Here is a 17,854-nt window from a genome sequence, read left to right as displayed (position 1 = left end):
ATTAAAGCTACACTTGATTTATATGGAAGCAAGAAAACATTCGCTTTAAGTCATATCAATTATGTATTCAAGGACACAGTTTGTGGTGTAACTTATTATTAGTAATTCCGTTTCCAAGAAGATGTAAAATTTTGTGTGTGTGTGAGGAAGCTTGGCCCTGAGCTAACAAGTGTTCCCAATCTTCTGCTGTTTTTTCTCCCCTCCCCAAAGCCCCAGTACATAGCTGTATATTCTAGTTCTAAGTCCTTCTAGTTCTTCTATGTGAGATGCTGTCATGGCTTGATGAGTGGTTTGTAGGTCCACACCCAGGTTCCAAACAGGCAAACCCCCGGCCGCTAAAGCGGAGGGCGAAAACTTAACCACTACGCCACCAGGCCGGCCACAAGAAGATATAAATTTTTACTTCCATAGGGATTAATCTTGCTGGCTGCTTCAAAGCTTCCTACACATTTTCACAGACGATTTAATGACCTTGATTATGCTGCAAAGACCACATTTTAGTGATCAGTCCTCCAATGTGGCTTGGTAACAAAATACTGCTTTTTAAATAAAAAATATTTTATAAATAAGAGCTACAAATTGTACAGAGATGACATCATAAAATGACCAAAAAAACCTGACCAAGAAACCAGACATTCTCTTAGATGATGCACAGCAGGTGACCAACATAACCATCTGACTTACTGCAGAAAATTTGTCTGTGAAGAAATCACACCAACACACACGCACACATTTGGTAGGAAAGCTAAAACCTAAGTGGAAACTAGGGAAAAATAAAGTAAATAAGTTAGCTTAGTAACTGGAATGATTTTACAGGCAGTATTTCTCTACTGTACAAAATGGTAGCTCCCCACATTTTGGAGACAGATCACATCTGATAACACAAACAGCTGCCACTTCACCGCAAGATTTGACTGTCAACACTAAGTTGTGATATGCTCAGCCTCCAGGATACACATTTAAAATGGTAACTTCACACCAGATTCACCTAAGATATGATTAAAACTTGTACACACATACCTAGACAGGAAAAGCTAAGGCAGTAAGAGACTAAAGATCTGTCGCCTTGGGCAAAACTGTAGGATTAGAAACCAGTGACATCCAATTATCTGAATTCTTCTTTTTTTAAATCCATAGTACAGATGCCTCCAGGCATATATGACAGCCAAATGATTTCACACGGGATCCTCTTTTGACTAACACACATGCTCTTGAGCTAATGACTGGTATTCATTAGCCATGACGAATTGTGGTCTCTTGAGCTTCACTGACAAATAACAGAGTAACAAGGTATTTCCACCCATATTCTCTTTACTTTCGAAATCCAGACTGATGTTCAGATTTAGCGTGGTATTTGGTTTGCCTATAAAATAGGTCAAGAATAAGCTACCTCTGGTTGAAACACAAGTTAAAAGATACAGGCCAGAAGGCATCCCATCCCAGGAGATTCACAATTCTTACTTCATTCCACTCAGGGCTCCGGACAAAATGAAACATTTGAAAATTCTAATACTATGGGAATGTTTTACACTTTATTTCTTCCAGTAAAACCTTGATGACTGGAAGGAAACTCTATCAGCTCTTTCTTGTTTTGCTCTATAGCTGGGAGCTTCCACACCTGGGAACCTCGTAAGATCACTTCAAGCAGCAGCAGATTTAGCCACATGTGAAGGCATTCCAGCACTGTGTGTATGTTCAGTTGTGACCAGACACGAGTCTTTCCTCTTTCTCAGATGGCTACAGAGAAGCACACAGATGCCAAAGATTTTTCTGCTTAATAAATTGCTTAGAGCCAAGAAAAGGAGTCTATAAACAATGCTTTTAATACTTAAAAAGTCTTATTATTTCATCCAGTATTTAATGAGAGTCTACCATTTGCCAAGCCTTTGTGCAAAAAGATATGGGAAGAGAACAGAAACGATATCCCAGAAAAAGAAGAAATCATTTACCAAGCAACATCAAGAGTATACTGAAGAGCATATCTGATTTTTTATTTTTGTCAGGAAGATTGGCCCTGAGCTAACATCTGTTGCCAATCTTCCTCTTTTTGCTTGAGGAAAATTGTTGCTGAGCTAACATCTGTGCCCATCTTCCTCTATTTTACATGGGACACTGCCACAGTGTGGCTTGACTAATAGTGCTAGGTCCATGCCAAGGATCCGAGCCTGCAAACCCCAGGCTGCTGAAGTGGAGCGTGCCAACTTAACGGCTGTGCCACTGGGCTGGCTCCAAGAGCGTATCTGATTTAAAAGTGTTTTTATTCTATTAGAAATAATATCTGTAACAGAAGTGGTCAGGAATAGTATAGTATAGACAAATTAATTTCTTGATCAGAAAGAATCTTTCCTGTTTTTAATACTGCATCTGTAGATATCTTCTGTGGACAGAGCTGTGAAGCTGTGCTCAGGAAGTTGAAACACACAACCCCACTTGCTAGTAGATTAACTCCAATCTATCTTTCAAGTCCCTGCCCAGGTTTCAATGCCTGAAAGCTGTCTTGCCTGATCCCCCTAACTTAAGGGAGACAATGCTGACCCTTTGCTTTCCCTTCATATGATTTGCATATGTTTACTATGTTTATGTGTATAATTATTTGGTTAGTGACTGTAGGAGTAAGGAGTGCAGGGACCGAGGGATTCTGGCTCACCACTACATTCCCAGTACTTACTTAGCACGAGGCCTGACACATAAGAGGTACAAAATAAATATCTGGAGAAGGAATGAATAAATGAATAGTCTAACTCTCATATTTTCAACCTAGGGAAAATGAAAGGAGAAGATTGATGAGCTTTCTCCTGTAGGTGACTAGCTAGTGCCATCTTAAAGTGGAAATGCACCTAGTAGAAAATACTTGAATTACTATCAGTAAGAAGGTCCCTAATAACGCTAAGAATCTGATTGCCTATCCAACGCAGGGATTATCCAATTTCTACTTAAATGTTTTCACTGATGGCCAAGTTGCTACTTTATAAGATAGACCATTCTCGTCTGGGACAAGTCTCATTCAAAATAATTCATATATCAAGTTGACTGCCATGCAATGAGTTAGGTAAAATCAGTTGATCATTCTCTAGTTTGCAATTTCTACCTATTTTCAATAGTTCCTACATGACAAGGCAAAGCTTTGTCTGGAAAAGAAAGAGTATCCTAAAGGGAAATTTTAAACAAAAGAAGCTAACATATCTACACGGATGTTGAAGGAAAAGGCCTGGAGAAAAAATGTTAACCTTGGGCATGGAAAGAATAACTCAGTTTCACAGAATTAAGGGTGAACAAAAAGAGGACCCTTCCACCTTGAGGCAACAAGTCTATGGGAGGACACGTGCTAACATGGATAGACATGCGCAGTCATTACACAGTGCCAGGCACTCGTCCCTGGAATGGAGAGGTCTGCTGTACCGTTCAGTAGGTACTGATAAAAAATGTAGATACAGAAGATACCCACACAGGCAAAGACTGGAAAAATAAGATTGCACTACATCTTCAAATACATAAGGCTCCTAGTACTAAGGATTAGCCATAATCTCCCCTTTATTCCTTGGAACTTAAAAGTTCCAGAATGATCAACCATCCAATTCATAAGTCATAATAATTCAATGCAACCCTATGCCAGATGACTTATCTTTATCTTATGGATGTAGAACCAACTGGACTCAACTCCTAGTTGATCAACAGGCAACCTCCACCTGTTGGAACTATTATCACCGTGCTTCAGTCACAAAAACAGGAGGCATGGATAGAAGATGCGTACCAGAATCTTTTCAGTGTTGAGGGAAAGCAGAGAGTCACAGGGTGGTGATCCTTTGGGTTCGCAGTCTGAATCATGGAAGTTCAAAAACGATGACTCTGAAAAGCAAACATTCCTTGTTATTCTTCTCACCTTAAATTTATGGCTCTTAGGTGCTTAGCTATGAGTTGTAAAGTTAAGAATCCATGAAACCAAAGTAAGGACAAGAGTAAAAAACACTAAAAGGGACAACTTATCTTTCACCTTTACAACTGCATAACGTTTTACAGCCTCCAGGTGTCTTGGACACCCATCAGTGAGTGTCCTCACAACCATTCTGGAAACGATCAAAGCTGGTTAGACTTCCCGGATGGTGAAATGAGGTTTAGATAGGTTGGAATTTATCCAAAGGCAACAGGGCAGAAATAGTACTAGTCCAATGCTCTTCACACAACCCACGTGGAATATAGTTAAGATCCTTTCATTAGACATTTCTGATCCGGCAGCATTTACTATAGGTTAAAAAAAAATCAGAAAGCCAAGCCAAAGAGACCTAATGTTAAAAAATATGCACTAAAAGTCTAGTATCCAGAATATATAAATAATTCCTAAAATTCAACAACAAAAAGACAACTCAATTAAAAGATAGGCAAAGGACTCGAACAGGCAGTTTTCCAAAGAAGATATACAAACAGGCACTGAGTACAAGAAAAGATACTCTACACCACTACTAATTAGGGAATGCAAATCAAACCACAATGAGGTACTACTTCACACCCGCTAGGATGGCTATAATTTTTTTACAGACAGAAAATCACAAGTGTTGGCAAGGATGTAGAGAAATCAGAACCTTTGTGCACTGCTGATGGTGATATAAAATGTTGTGGCCACTGTGGAAAACAGTTTGGTGGCTCCTCCAAAAACTAAACATTTCCACTATTCCACTCCTAGGTATGTACCAAAAGAACTGAAACAGGGACTCAAACAAGTACATGGACATGCATGTTCACAGCAGCACCATTCACAATAGCCAAAAGGCAGAAACAGTCCAAACGTCCATCGACAGATAATGGATAAACAAATATATAATGGAATATTATTCAGCCTTAAAAAAGAATGAATCACTGGTACATATTTCAACATGGAAGAACCTCCAAAACAAAAACTAAATGAAAGAAGCCAGACACAAAAGGTCACATATTGCATGATTCCATTTATATGAAATATTCAGATAGGTAAATCCATAGAGACAGAATGCATATTTGGTGGCTGAAGGAAGGAATAAGGAGAAACTCCTTAATGGGTAAGGGGTTGGAGTGATGGAAAAGTTTTGGGGTGGTTGCACAACACTGTGAATGAACTAAATGCTACTGAACTGTTCACCTGAAAACGATTAATTTCATATCATGTGAATTTTGCCTCAATAAATTACTTTAAAAGACAATGCTCCAATTCAGCGTCACTACAGAGCATCAAATTATGTTCAAGAAACCATGTGAACCAATTTAGCTAAAATTTTGTGTGTATGTTTTAACGATAGGAAACAGGACACGATGTATCGAAGAAGTCCTGAGTGGTGAGCAATTACTGAAGCTGGAATGTTAAATTTCACAAGGCACGAGCAGGGTTTAAAAGGACAGATGGGTTTAGGCTGGGTTACAGAAAGGGAATGGGTATTCCAGTAGAATAAGTGGTATACACAAAAGCACAAAGGCAAGAAAATGCAAAGGGGCGGTGAGTAGATGAGCCTGGTTAGAGGAAGGAGTTGGTATTGGAAAATAAAAAAGTATGAGGTTGGAAGGTGAGCGATCAGACTGGGGAAAGTCCTGGCAAGAATGAAGGACTAGCAACGGTTGTTGGTAGGTGGGTGGAAGATAACGACTTGATGAAAGATATTTTGGAAATATATTAATTTAGAACCTGTTTCTTCTACCTTTTCCAAAAACTAACGTTTGAGGACTTACCACATACTAAGCATTGTGCTGAGCATTGCATATACATTGCCTTATTCTAATCTAAAACGCTCTCTACTTTGTGGAATTCATTTCAGTTTCAATAAATAAACACCTATATAATTTTAAATGGCTGCACAGTATTCCACTGCAGGGAATTTAACCATAACCCTATCATTGGATAATCAGGATGTCCTTTCTTTTTTAATATAATTGTTTCAATGAGTATCCTTGACCTGAATTTTTGCAAATTTACCCAATTAGGCAATTAAATTAAATCTAACAAATATACTGCTCAGGCAAAAGGTATAAACAATTTTGACTTTTCATATACATTGCTCCATTTCCCTCCCAGGATGTGGTAGTAATTCCATTCCCAATAGCAGTGTATGAGACAGTCTATTAACCTCTACTCAGAGTACTGCCATTCTTTTTATTTCTCCCAATGTGCAAATAGTACTAGTAAGATTAAATTTATGGTTTATTGGACATTTGTATTTCATCTTTTGTAAACTGCTTATATCCTTTGGCAATTTTTAAGTCATCTGACCTATTCTGGCCTAAAACATAGAGAATTTCTAGTTATCCATTTTCCAAATGGTTAGCCAGTTATCCCAGTACCACATATTATCAATATGAACGCCACCTTTATAATACATTATAGCCACTGGCTTCTGTTTCTAGACCTTTTTTTAAGGAATCTTTGAGATTATTTACATCCACCTTCTGTCATAGCTCTGACAAATGACTGTCCAATCTCTACGTGGACATTTATTTTTAAAAATTACAGTAGTAATGCATATTCATTGTAGAAAATACAGAAAAATCACAAAACATAAATAAAAGTCATTTAGAATACCACCACATGTTGAGAATCGCTGTGAAAATTTTGGTGTCTGTAATTAAGAGTGATAGTACTGAAATCAGATGGTCTGGGTTTGAATTCCTGCTCTCTGTCACTACTTACTACCTCTTGGCCACTGACCTAGCCTCTTCAATCTTCCGTTTCTTCAATTGTAAAACATGGTCAATAATACTATCTACATCACAGGGGTGGTTGTGAAATTTAAACAAGGAAATATAAGCAAAGCATGCGGTACAGTTTCTGGCACAAAGAAGGAGCTCAAAAAATGTTTGCTATTATTATCATTAAGTTGTGAGAACTGATTGAGATCCATTGTTTTGTAATCTGCCCTTTTAACTTAACCATACAATGTAAACACTTCCCCATATGAGTAAATTTTCTTCTACATTATTTAAATTTAAACTGGGTGAGATTATATATTTTTAATATCTTTAAATAAAATTTCAATTCTCTATAATAAACATACATTTTGTTGTTGTTTCCAGACTTCCTAACCCCTTACAATGATCTGTTTATTCTGACTTTAGTAGCACATTGTTTCAGTTACTGTAGCCTTACAATAAATGCATATATTTTAATGTAAAGCACAGTCTCATCAATTTTTCTTTTTCAAAAATTTCTTGGCTGTTTGGATAAACATTCTTCCTTCAGATAAACTTCAGTCCCTTTGTTAAGGTGCCAAAACAAAACAAAAAATCCCTGTATGACTTTATTAAAATTGTAGATTAATGAGGGCAGAAATACTTGGCTTCTTTACAAAATTTAATCTACTTATTCAAGTCTTTTATTAACCTACGTGAAATTTTGTTATTTTCATACACAACTGACACATTCAAGTTTGTTGTGATTAGGAAACAATGGGTGATAAGCATTGAGTCAACACATCTTCGTGGAGCATCTACTAGGTTTCAGTCACTGCCGCAGCCTCCACGGTGGTCAAAACCAGCAATGACCCTGTCTTTGTATACAGAGATCACAGTTCAGAGGGGGAAACCAACAGTAACTAGTCACACAAAGAAATGTAAAATTGCAGCAGTTTAAGAGCTATGAACTAGAGCATAAGTGGGGAAGTGGCCTGCTCAAGGAAAATTCCCTGAGGACATAAATAAGGACACCAGCTAATACTGATGTAGTTACCAAGGATAGGCACCCTCCTAATTCCCATTTTAAAGACAAGGAAAATGAGGCAGACAGACTAATAATTTGCCCAAGGCCACACTCTAGGGGTAGGATTTGAGCCCAAGCAGTCTGGTTCTGGAGTCTGTGCCATGAAAGAATGAAGGGAAATATGAGGGAAGTGAAGGATTTACCAGATGAAGGGCCACAGCAGGTTGGCAGGGCTGGGAGAGCGGTCCAGGCAGAAATACAGCATATTGTAAATCTCTGCCTTCTCAACCGGCTAGAGCTGAATATTTTATCTGCCCACATTACTGAACTCTTAACAGCTCTATTAATGTCTCCATCTATTCAGTGAATAATTCTATCATCTACAAGTAATTATATCAAGGTCTTTTTAATATTTATATTCATTTAGCACCTTACAGTTCTGGATAAAACCTCCAAAAAAGTGCTCAATGAAAACTAGTAACAAAAAGCATTCCTGCTTATTCCTGACATTAATACTTCATTTAATGACCCAGAATTTCAACTTTTGACAATAAAACTTCTTCATTTAACATTTATAAACATCCAGTGGGAAACTGCTCTATGCGGCTATGGGTTGAGATTGATGTATTTTACCATATAAAGGAAGGATTGTCCTATCCTTTGTTTTACAAAAATTTTAAATCAGGAAAGCTGGCTCAACTTTATCAAGTGATTTTGGATATTTCTTTAAGATAATCATACAATTTTGCTCCTTTGACCTATTAAGGTGATTAAGTTTTTAAAAAGTTGAACCATCTTTGTACTTCCAGAATAAACTCTGATTGATCAATGCAGATTATTCTTTTAATTGCCTGCTGGCTCCGGGTTACCAATATTTTACCTAGGATTTTATAACTAAGTTATAGCTTCCCCCCACCCCCCAACTGTATTAGATTCTGGCATCAGTGTTTTTTGCTGCTTTGGTAAGGTCTGTGACAGAAAAGCAGTTTGTTAGAGTTGTAACTAGAGTCGTCTGGAATAGGTTAAATTTGTTTTTCACTCTAAAATTATTTAACTCAGAATGGCTTCAAACATTTTACAACGATAACCCAACCAGCTGTATTTAAATGGTATCGATTTCCACGGAATTCGGCAAAGCCTGTTTTCCTCCTTGATTAGGCTGTACAAGTAAAATTTAATGGTGATTACTGCAGAAAGATTCTCAAAACACATCACAGAAATCTCGTCTTTTTCTTCTACATCACCTTTTGGGATATTTCTTGCTTCATTTTTTAATCTTATTAGCAGAGATTTCTACACAGTTGTCTCAATTCTAATGGCCTCTACAGTTGTACACATATCCCCTCATTCATAATGTACATTTCCATCTGCTCTCCTGTTACATGTTAGCCTTATCAAGTTTATCTATTTCACTCTTTTTTAGAGAATCAACTCTTGGATCTATTTACCAATTCTATGGTCGTTCTACTTCTAATTCATTTATTCTGGCTTTGTGTTACTTAGTCCTTCCAATTTCCCTTATTTCCTCTTCTTGTTGCTCCAGTTGAGTATCCCGTTCATTTGTTCCCTTTCTTCTTTAATCCTAAGAAGTCATGAAAGGCTTAAACAGGAAGAAAGATCATTGACAGCTGTGTGAGGAGAGAAAGCCCAGAGACTGGAGCAGGGAGGCTGTGACCAGTCAAAAAAATAGAAGTCTGAACAAAGGCAGAGGCCACTGGGTTGAAATGGAGGGTCATAGTCTAAAGACATATGAAGCAAAAAAGACAGGGCTTTGAGAAAAATTAGGCATAGAAAGAGGAAAAAGGCACCAGTTTCTGGTTTATGTAGCCAGAAAAGGAGTGGTGCCATGAACTGAAATGAGAAGGTTACGAGGAAGAACGATTTTAGAGGGAAGTAAAGAGCTCACTCTGGGTTAAGTCAAGTGCTTGTGAGATGCTAAAACGGAAGTTGTTGTGCATGGAGTTAGGCAATTCCAGAGAAAGATAAGAGCTACAGATATGAACTTGATAATCATTAACTTATGGTGGATGATTAAGCAGGGAACATAGGTAGGATCTCTAAGAAAGTGTAGGAAGCTTAAGTTTAATGAGAAGAAAGAGCTGACTGTGCTGGGGACAAGACACCTAAGAGGCAGAGGGAGAATCAACTTGGCAACTTAACCTTTTTCTAAAGAACTATCCGTTTCTTCGAATTGTTCTATATCTTTGCCATAAAGCTATACTCAGATTTATTAATATGATTTTCATTATACTACCTTATTCCTAAAGTCAAATATTTGTTTCTTATTTTTCCTGATTAGCCTTGCTTAGACAGTTTTCTAAACTTTACCAGTATTTTCAAAGAACCAGCTCTTATACTTAAATCTACTCTTTCTCTGACTTCAAATTTAATTAATTCAGAGGCAAAGTAACAGAGTGGTTCAGAGCACGGGCTGTGGAGCAGACTGACTAGGATCAGATGTCTAACGAGCTGTGTGACTTTAGGCAAGTCCTTTAATATCTCTTAGCCTCAGTTTCCTCATTTGCAAAATGAGAATAACGACTACCACATACCCGCAGAGGGCTATGGTGAGGAAAAGATATAATGCCCACAGTTCACAGAAAATGATTGTTGAATGTCAGTATACACGTCTAGGCTAAAATTGCTGTTTTTTCCTGCTAATATCGTTTTCCTATTTTCCTTAAGTTTATTTTGGTCTTCACAGTACTTTACAGCTTTCAAAATGCTTTCACACACATTATTTCTTTTGGTCCTCCATCTTGTGAGGTAGGCAAAACATACCTCAGGCTCACTGTACACACAGGAAATAAGCTCTGCATTAATGGACGTGGTTAAGGGCACAAAAGAAGAAATGGTAAAGCCAAGACGTGCCACCTCTGTGCTCTAGGACAGCACATCAATGAAGGTACACGGTACATCTGTCACCACTCATTCTGCCAATGCTCGGTCCTAGCGATAAACGGCTTAGGTAGAGCAATGACATCAAACTTCCTTCCTCTCTTCCTAAACCTCACATACAGCTGACTTTAAGAGTGCTTTTGGTGGAGCGATGAGGAGCTGACAGTAGTAGGTTCAAAAGAGAACTGGAGACGTGGAGACAGTGCATATAAACATCTCCTTTGAGGAATTCTGCTGTAAAGAAGCAGAGAGATGAGGCAGTGGCTGGAAAGACGTGTGATCCTGTCTTTGTTGCTTGTTTTTTCAAGATGGGAGCTACTACAACCATTTGTATGCTGATGGAAGACAAGAGGGATGAGGTCCTGTGCACAAGGACAGGGCTACTCCAGGCAGAAGCACCAACCACCCATCCACTGACATGCATCCACCAGACGGAAGGCAAGAGCCATCAGTGCAGCTGCAGGCAGACGGAAAGCTACTATGGGGGGGAAGTTCTCTTCTGATCACTTCTTTCTCAATCAAGAGGAGGGCCTTACCTCCTGTTGACGAGAGAAGGCAGCATTGGGGCATTGGAAGTAGGACGTATGTGTCACCATTCAGGTGTGGAAGTGAAAACTGACTGAAAGCTTGCAAACAGCAAACCCATGGCCAGTCCCTGAAGGAAAACGTTTTATAAGGAATTCAACAGCTGCTGGGCTGCACTCATCTCCTGACCACCTCATTCTAGTTATAAGAGATGGTGGGCCGAGTTCACCTAGAACAAGGATGATGGGGCTTTGACCACGAACAACTCAAACCTGCAAGTCAGGTGCCAGATATATATGGCCAATTCTAGTCCCAGGTGTAGGGGAACCTGGGAAGAGCAGGCACCATTATTGGGGCTGGAGGAGCCATCGGAAGGCCAAACAGCTGCTAAATGGCATCAGCTTGTAGCGCCTTTTGCTTTTATCAACCTCTACATTTGTTAAGACAACCACTGTTGAGGACACTGAACATCACGTTACTCGATGGTCTCAAGTGGTAAATTTCTTTAAGAGTGTTACAACAGGAAAAGTAATGACAGGAAAAATTCTCCTCTGAAGAATTTATACGCTTCTTTTATTCTAATAAAATATTATTCATCAATGCCTGAGATGTGTCACTTATCATAAAACTTGAAAAAAGAAGCTGCCCACTGAGAATTAGATTATAAAGTCAACATATAATTAATCCATTAGAAGAAGAATCTGCAAACGCCATCTCAAAGAGACAGAATGGCTTTTTAACAAAGCATGAATGTAATCTGATGAAAGCTGTATTAACCCACATAAAAGTATTAACATGTAAAGAATGTATGAAACCAAAAGAAAAAGGAGTTGGGCAGCTGCACAGAATGGAAAAAGAGGCACGGAAGCAAATTATGTGGCGCCGATCCAGGAATAGAACAGGGTGGAGGGTGCCTTAGCCAACAAACTGGGCAGCCAGCCTTACCCACAAAGGCTATTCACTTAGCCTGGGGTTATAAACTGGACTGAAGACACATGAGATGCTCAAGGTGGCACGTATTTTCAAGAGCTGAAGACTTTCTCATAAACCCACACATACTGTCAAATATCATCAACTCGACTGGGAAAGCTGAAGCAGATTAGGCAGTGATGTGAAACCCGTAATGACAAGGGAACACCGAGTCACTGAGAGAGAACACCGAGTCACTGAGAACACCCCAAACACAGGCCAGAAACAGTCACAAGAGAAGTCAACCGTCTTTCGTATAAGAGGTGCCAAGCAGAAGATGGACGATTCCTGAGAGTCTATGTAAAGAAGGCCAGCACCTGGTTCCTGAATCAGAAATAAAGCCATACCAAATATTTCCAAAAAAACTAGGGTAACACAGAATGAGAGACTATATTAGCAAGCTTACAAACAGATATCAGTTGTCGATCTGGGGTTCTTTCTAGTTACATCAGTTGTTCAATTTATCAAAATGCATGGAGCTGTACACTTGAGATACATGCATTTTTCTGCCTTCGTTATATTTCAATAAAAAGTAAAAATAAAAATAATAACAGAAGGAAAACGTTGGAAAGTATTAACCCAAAATGAGAAGTATTAAAATTCTGCTACTTCAGTAAATTCTGTATTTATTCTGTCTGCAAGATAACAAGCCCAAACAAAAAGATTTGATGACCGCTTTAAAACAGCACATTGTGAAAAGGGGAAGTTTAATAGTCAGTCAGTTGGTCAAGTTTTTGTCGATAGCAATGAAGCAAAGCCATCTCTATATGCTGTAGGAGTTTTTCTTTCTCGAAAAGTTTTTATACAGAAAGTCCTCTGCCACTTCCTGTAGTCATGTTCCATGTAGGGTAGATTCTAAAACCCAGGCCACATTTATCTTTTGCCCTCATCCAGAAGGGGAAAAAAATGACCCTCATCCCCCAAATCTGAACATGTCTACAGTGTATAGATCTTTTAAAAGGTAAATGTAATTCTCAATGACAATAGATCTATAGGAAAAAGTTACTAAGTATGCAAATACCATGGGCTATCATCCTTATAGGCTCCTGATGCAAAAAGCGAGTCCTAAACCAGAGGACTTTCTCAGAGATGCTGTTCATGTAGCAAAGGAGGCACCCACCCTCCCAGCAGTGCCACAGCGGACAGGACTAGGTGAGAGAACAATACACGAATCTCTTCACCACCCCATGCCTCAGTCTCCACGGTCAAAATACGCCAGCTGCTCTACCCTGGCAAATCTACTTGCATACGTATGCCTTAAAAAAAGATCGAGAGAGATTTGCCACAAAACTATGATAAACTCAGAAAATCAGGGTCAAGGGAAAAAAAGATCAAGCAAATATACTAACAGTAAGGGTTACCACAATTGCTGTGAGCAAAAATGACTCATAAACGACATGACTGAGCATAAAATGTGGTTCTTAACTTCCTCACAGCCAGAACAAAAGAGGAAACAGCTCTCACTATAAAAGTTCCCTCTATTGACTCCCTGTCACCTCTAAGGCACAGCAATAATTTAAGTGCTGTGAGCAGTAAGACCGATTTCATGTATTTAAATGACTGACTCCTCAATGAAGAAAGATACCATATATTCTGACAATGAAGTCTTACTTTGTCGAAAACACAGAGCTAGGTTCCTAGCTACTTCCTTGTTTTTCTGGCAATTAACAACTCCCAAATCAGACAGATAAGACACTAATGCTCTTTTCTCCACAAAGAACTGTGGGAAAATAAACTCAAATCTGGGATTATTAATTTCCGCAAACTAAAGAAAATTACTTTAGGTTGTAATTTAATCATTGAACTTGATTGAGGCATGAAGCATGGATAGCGGTAATGGCACCAGTTAGATGAAGGTGAAACTACCATAAAGACATCAAGAACAAGACTCTGTCATTTAGGAGCAGACAGAGTCTCAAGAAGGCAGAAAAAGAAAAAAAAATCACACAAATTCAGTGTTTTTATTAATATTACACTTTCAAAGATGGAAAATAAAAGTATTTTTGAAGCAATCACTGGAAAGGCCTATGTTGGAACTACTAAAATACATCTTACACTGTCTGCAAAGAACACATGAAGATACATTTAGTACAGACGATTGTCACAATTGAATGAGACGCAGTTTAGCTCTGGCAGGAAAAGCAGAGGAGAACCTGAGTTCTTACATCAATGGATAAGTTCTGACTTATCTAGGCCTTAATTTACCAGCTCTATAACATTAGAGTGTCAAACTAAGACATCTCTGAGATCTCCCCAAATCTCATTCAATTCAGGTTTCTGCTCATGTCAACTTACCAGAGGCTTTCCCTGACCACCTCTCAAAGTAGCATCCCCACATTACTTTTTATTCTCAAGGCACTTAGCACCAAGCCTATTATACACAGATTTCCTGCCCTCCCCCAGAACCCAGGTTCCACTGGAGGAACTCAGCCAGCTGTGCTGTAGTCCCAGGGTCTAGAACACTGTGGAGCATCTAGTAGGCACACAGAGAGCTTTTCAGTGAAAGAACAGATACATTCCAGCTCTATACTTCAAAATATTAGGTTCAGCGAAGGATGCTTGTATATATGTAAATATAAAATTCTAGGAGAAGTTATTTAAGAATATAATTCTCAACAAACAAGCTTAAGGGTGTAGGACTTTTATCACTAATATTAGTAAGAAATTACACCAATATGCAAAGATTACTGAGGAGATAATGCACAAACAGGCAGGAGGCCAGGTTCAAATCCTGGCTCTATGCTTCACTGTGTAACCTTTCCTAACTTCTCTTTGCCTCAGTTTCACCTTAGGTAAAATGGGCATAAAACAGGACCTACTTCAGTGTCAAGAGGATTAAACAAGAATGTACATAGTCTTTACGAGTATAAACTGAGGGAAAGAATTGGGGGAAAACGTCTGTTCATTATTTCTTCCCACAATTGCCAACTAAAAACAGGGCAAAGGTAACAAAGGAAGGAAGGAAAATTTATTTTTATGAAAAACATGTACACTACAGTGTTCCTTTTGTTTTTTAAAGTATGATTATTTTCACTACAGGAAAACAGACGGTCAGAAGTTTGTGGTTATACTTGCTTTTCAAATAAAAAGAGAAATGTCGAAGTGTGATGGAGGAGAAAAAGTTGAAAGTGGCTGGGGAACAGTACAGCTCAGGCTCAGACCTATGGCACTAGGAATCACCCATGCTTGTCCCCTCTGCAGCTAGACATGGGGGGGTGGGTGCTCAGCCCACTGAGCATTAGGCTGCTCCCTGGGCCCTGGATTCCATTTGATGGTGGTCCACACAGCGCAGCCAGCCACTGCCTGTGCGCTATCCAGACCGATGGGCTCCCACCAGCTGTTGTCTGTGGCCTGCAATCACTGGGGGTTCCATCTTAAGAGAACAACTATACAGCTCATCAGAAGGTCTGAAGATTTAGTTCCAAGCAGGCATCAACTCAGCCATTTGAATCTGAAAGCTGTAGGAAGGCTTCTAAAAAGTGGCTGTACTGTTGTGTCTGCCCTCTTTATAGGAACTGGCTGGATATGACAGGCTTGTGGTTGGACAGACCAGCAAGTGACGATGACATGATTCATAGTTGGTGAGGTCCAGTCTGTTTAATTGTGAAGAACTTATTAGCTATGGATCCTTGCACTATGACCCTTATGTTGATCAAACAAGGGCTTTGGATACAGAACATGAGCCCCTCAAGCTACGATACAGTTAGTTGTAAATCCTGAATCTGTTCCTGTATCTGTCTTCTTAGGACAGAGAGGATCTGGGGCAGGTTTCACGGGGTCCAGAATCTATCTACTTTTCCAGGATGAGAAGGGAGAAATGAGACACATTTTGGGAGTCTCCGCCACAAGAGAGATGGCTTTTGTCACATACTGCAGCCAATAAAGCTAAGAGAAACAGCTGGAGCCCCACGAAGCATAAGCAGGTGACTCTGGGAATTATTTATTAGAGTGACAGCAGTAGCAGCCAAGCTACTTTAGCTCCTGTCAGCAGCTACTGGGACATTCATGTCAGCCCAGGGGAGACCGAAAGACTCATGCCGCTCTTTTGCAACAGCACATTTTAAATTCCAAACTAAGTACGTACTACATGGGGAAGATAGAAAGAAAATCGAAACATTTAAATAAATTATGCTTAAAGCCTGGTAATACAGTGTTCATCCTTTGAAGCAGAGAACATTAGATGATGGCCTCCATATGTGAGGGAATGGGGGAATGGACAAGAAGAGTCTTCCAAATGCCTAGTTTATGAAAACTTACATTTATCATTATCTGAGAGAAAAGCATAATACAAGTCAGAGTTGGCCTCTTAAACACTGGCATAAGCCTGAGGCTACAGAGTGAAATGAGCCCCCTACAATAATAATATCAATCGATTTTATATATAAATTGATTATCTTCCGTTGCCTAGAATCTGGGTCTCTGTTAGCCAGTAAGCATCACTGACTATAGGAGGAAAGAGGAAATGACGATTTACACAATACATACCGTATGCGAGTGAATACTACAGATGTGTTTTCCTATCTATAACCAGTTAGTGCTTAAGACAATCTCTGTCTGGGGTCTAACCACCTGGGCTCCTCCCTTTACAGCTGTAGGACCTCAGGAAAGGGATGCTTTCACTGTGCCTCAGTTTCCTTGTCTGACAAAAGAAGCTACCACCCAATGAAGGAGTTACTGGTGTTCTGAAAGACTAAGACAATAAGCTAGTCAACATGCAGCTCTTATAACAGCACCAGGCATATGGCAGGCACTCCACGTATGTTAGTTATTTTTCATTTTCCTCACAGCACCCTTTTGAAAAAAGTAAAACCCTGCAATTAGGTAAGAGTGTCTTCCATTTACAGAGCAGGTAATTTTGCAAAGACAAGCAATTAACTTGCTCAGAGTCACGGAAAGTGACAGAGGTAAAAGCCACTCTTTTTCCACTATGCGATGCCGGCCACATTATTTATGCTGCTACGAGCCATGGCCTATTACCAAATATTGAAGTCACACAGCCCTCAATGAGCGAGACTTCCTCAAGGAAGTCAGATTGTGCGAAAAGGAAATCAGAGTGTGCTAATCTTGACATCTCATCCCAACCACAAAACACATTGTCTTCCTAAGTACACAATGCTAAACTGCTGTTGGGCGATAAAAGAACAAGCCACCTCCTAGGAAGTTGGGTAGACCCAGACTTTTCAAAAGTAAGCCTTAAGGGAACTCACACAGGGGAAGAGGAGAGGGGAAGGAGAGAGGAGAGGGTTGAAGGGTGAAAAGATCCACTATAGAACTTTCAAATAAAAAACGTACACATGTTTTCTGCCCCTGAGGCATCTGCCATGACTTCTTAAATTGAGGCCAATAGCGCCCAATCTTAATGAATGAGCTGGCCTAGTGCCAATACACACAGCTCTGACACACAGCTCTGACACACAGGCTAGAGGCCCGCAGGGCCCTTTTCACCCTCTGGGAGACACCTGACAGATCACAGATCAATCTTAAGCAACTGGAAGGAAGATGTCAACGACAGATTAAATGGGCTTGTTCTTTTGCTCCTTTTTTTCCAGGGATCGAATTTGTAGAGGCTATGTTTAATACAAGACATCAACTCGGGAGATCAGGAAATCTGATTTCCAGGTCTAAGAAGGACGGGGCAGCCCTCTTCGGGTCGCGGGCCCCGCCGGTGAGCCTGGCCTTCCTCGGTCTTTCGGTCCTTCCTTTGCTCCAACGGCACCCACGGGGGCCGGAGCGGGAACCGGGCCTGCCCCGGCACCTGCCATCTCTTCCTCCACCCTTTCGACAGTTGCTAGGACTCCGGAGAGGCCAACC

The 17,854-nt window shown here is 39.8% G+C and overlaps 1 protein-coding gene across 17 annotated transcripts in view; it reads right to left on the bottom strand.

Moving 5' to 3' along the window:
* Nucleotides 1-17,854, bottom strand: part of TTC13 (tetratricopeptide repeat domain 13) — a 79,546-nt gene that overhangs the window by 61,001 nt on the left and 691 nt on the right. For all 17 annotated transcript variants that reach the window (XR_011496444.1, XR_011496445.1, XR_011496447.1 and 14 more), the window contains exon 2: nt 3,752-3,846. Coding sequence is in view for 13 of the 17 variants with exons in the window: in XM_014865680.3 (XP_014721166.3) it covers nt 3,752-3,846 (95 nt within the window). In the remaining 4 variants the exon portion in view is untranslated. The remainder of the gene's footprint in view (nt 1-3,751; nt 3,847-17,854) is intronic.

Source organism: Equus asinus, chromosome 2 (assembly GCF_041296235.1).
Source record: "Equus asinus isolate D_3611 breed Donkey chromosome 2, EquAss-T2T_v2, whole genome shotgun sequence".
NCBI lineage: Eukaryota > Metazoa > Chordata > Mammalia > Perissodactyla > Equidae > Equus > Equus asinus.
Note: the sequence above shows the minus strand (reverse complement) of the source record. Positions and strands in the feature narration are given on the sequence as shown.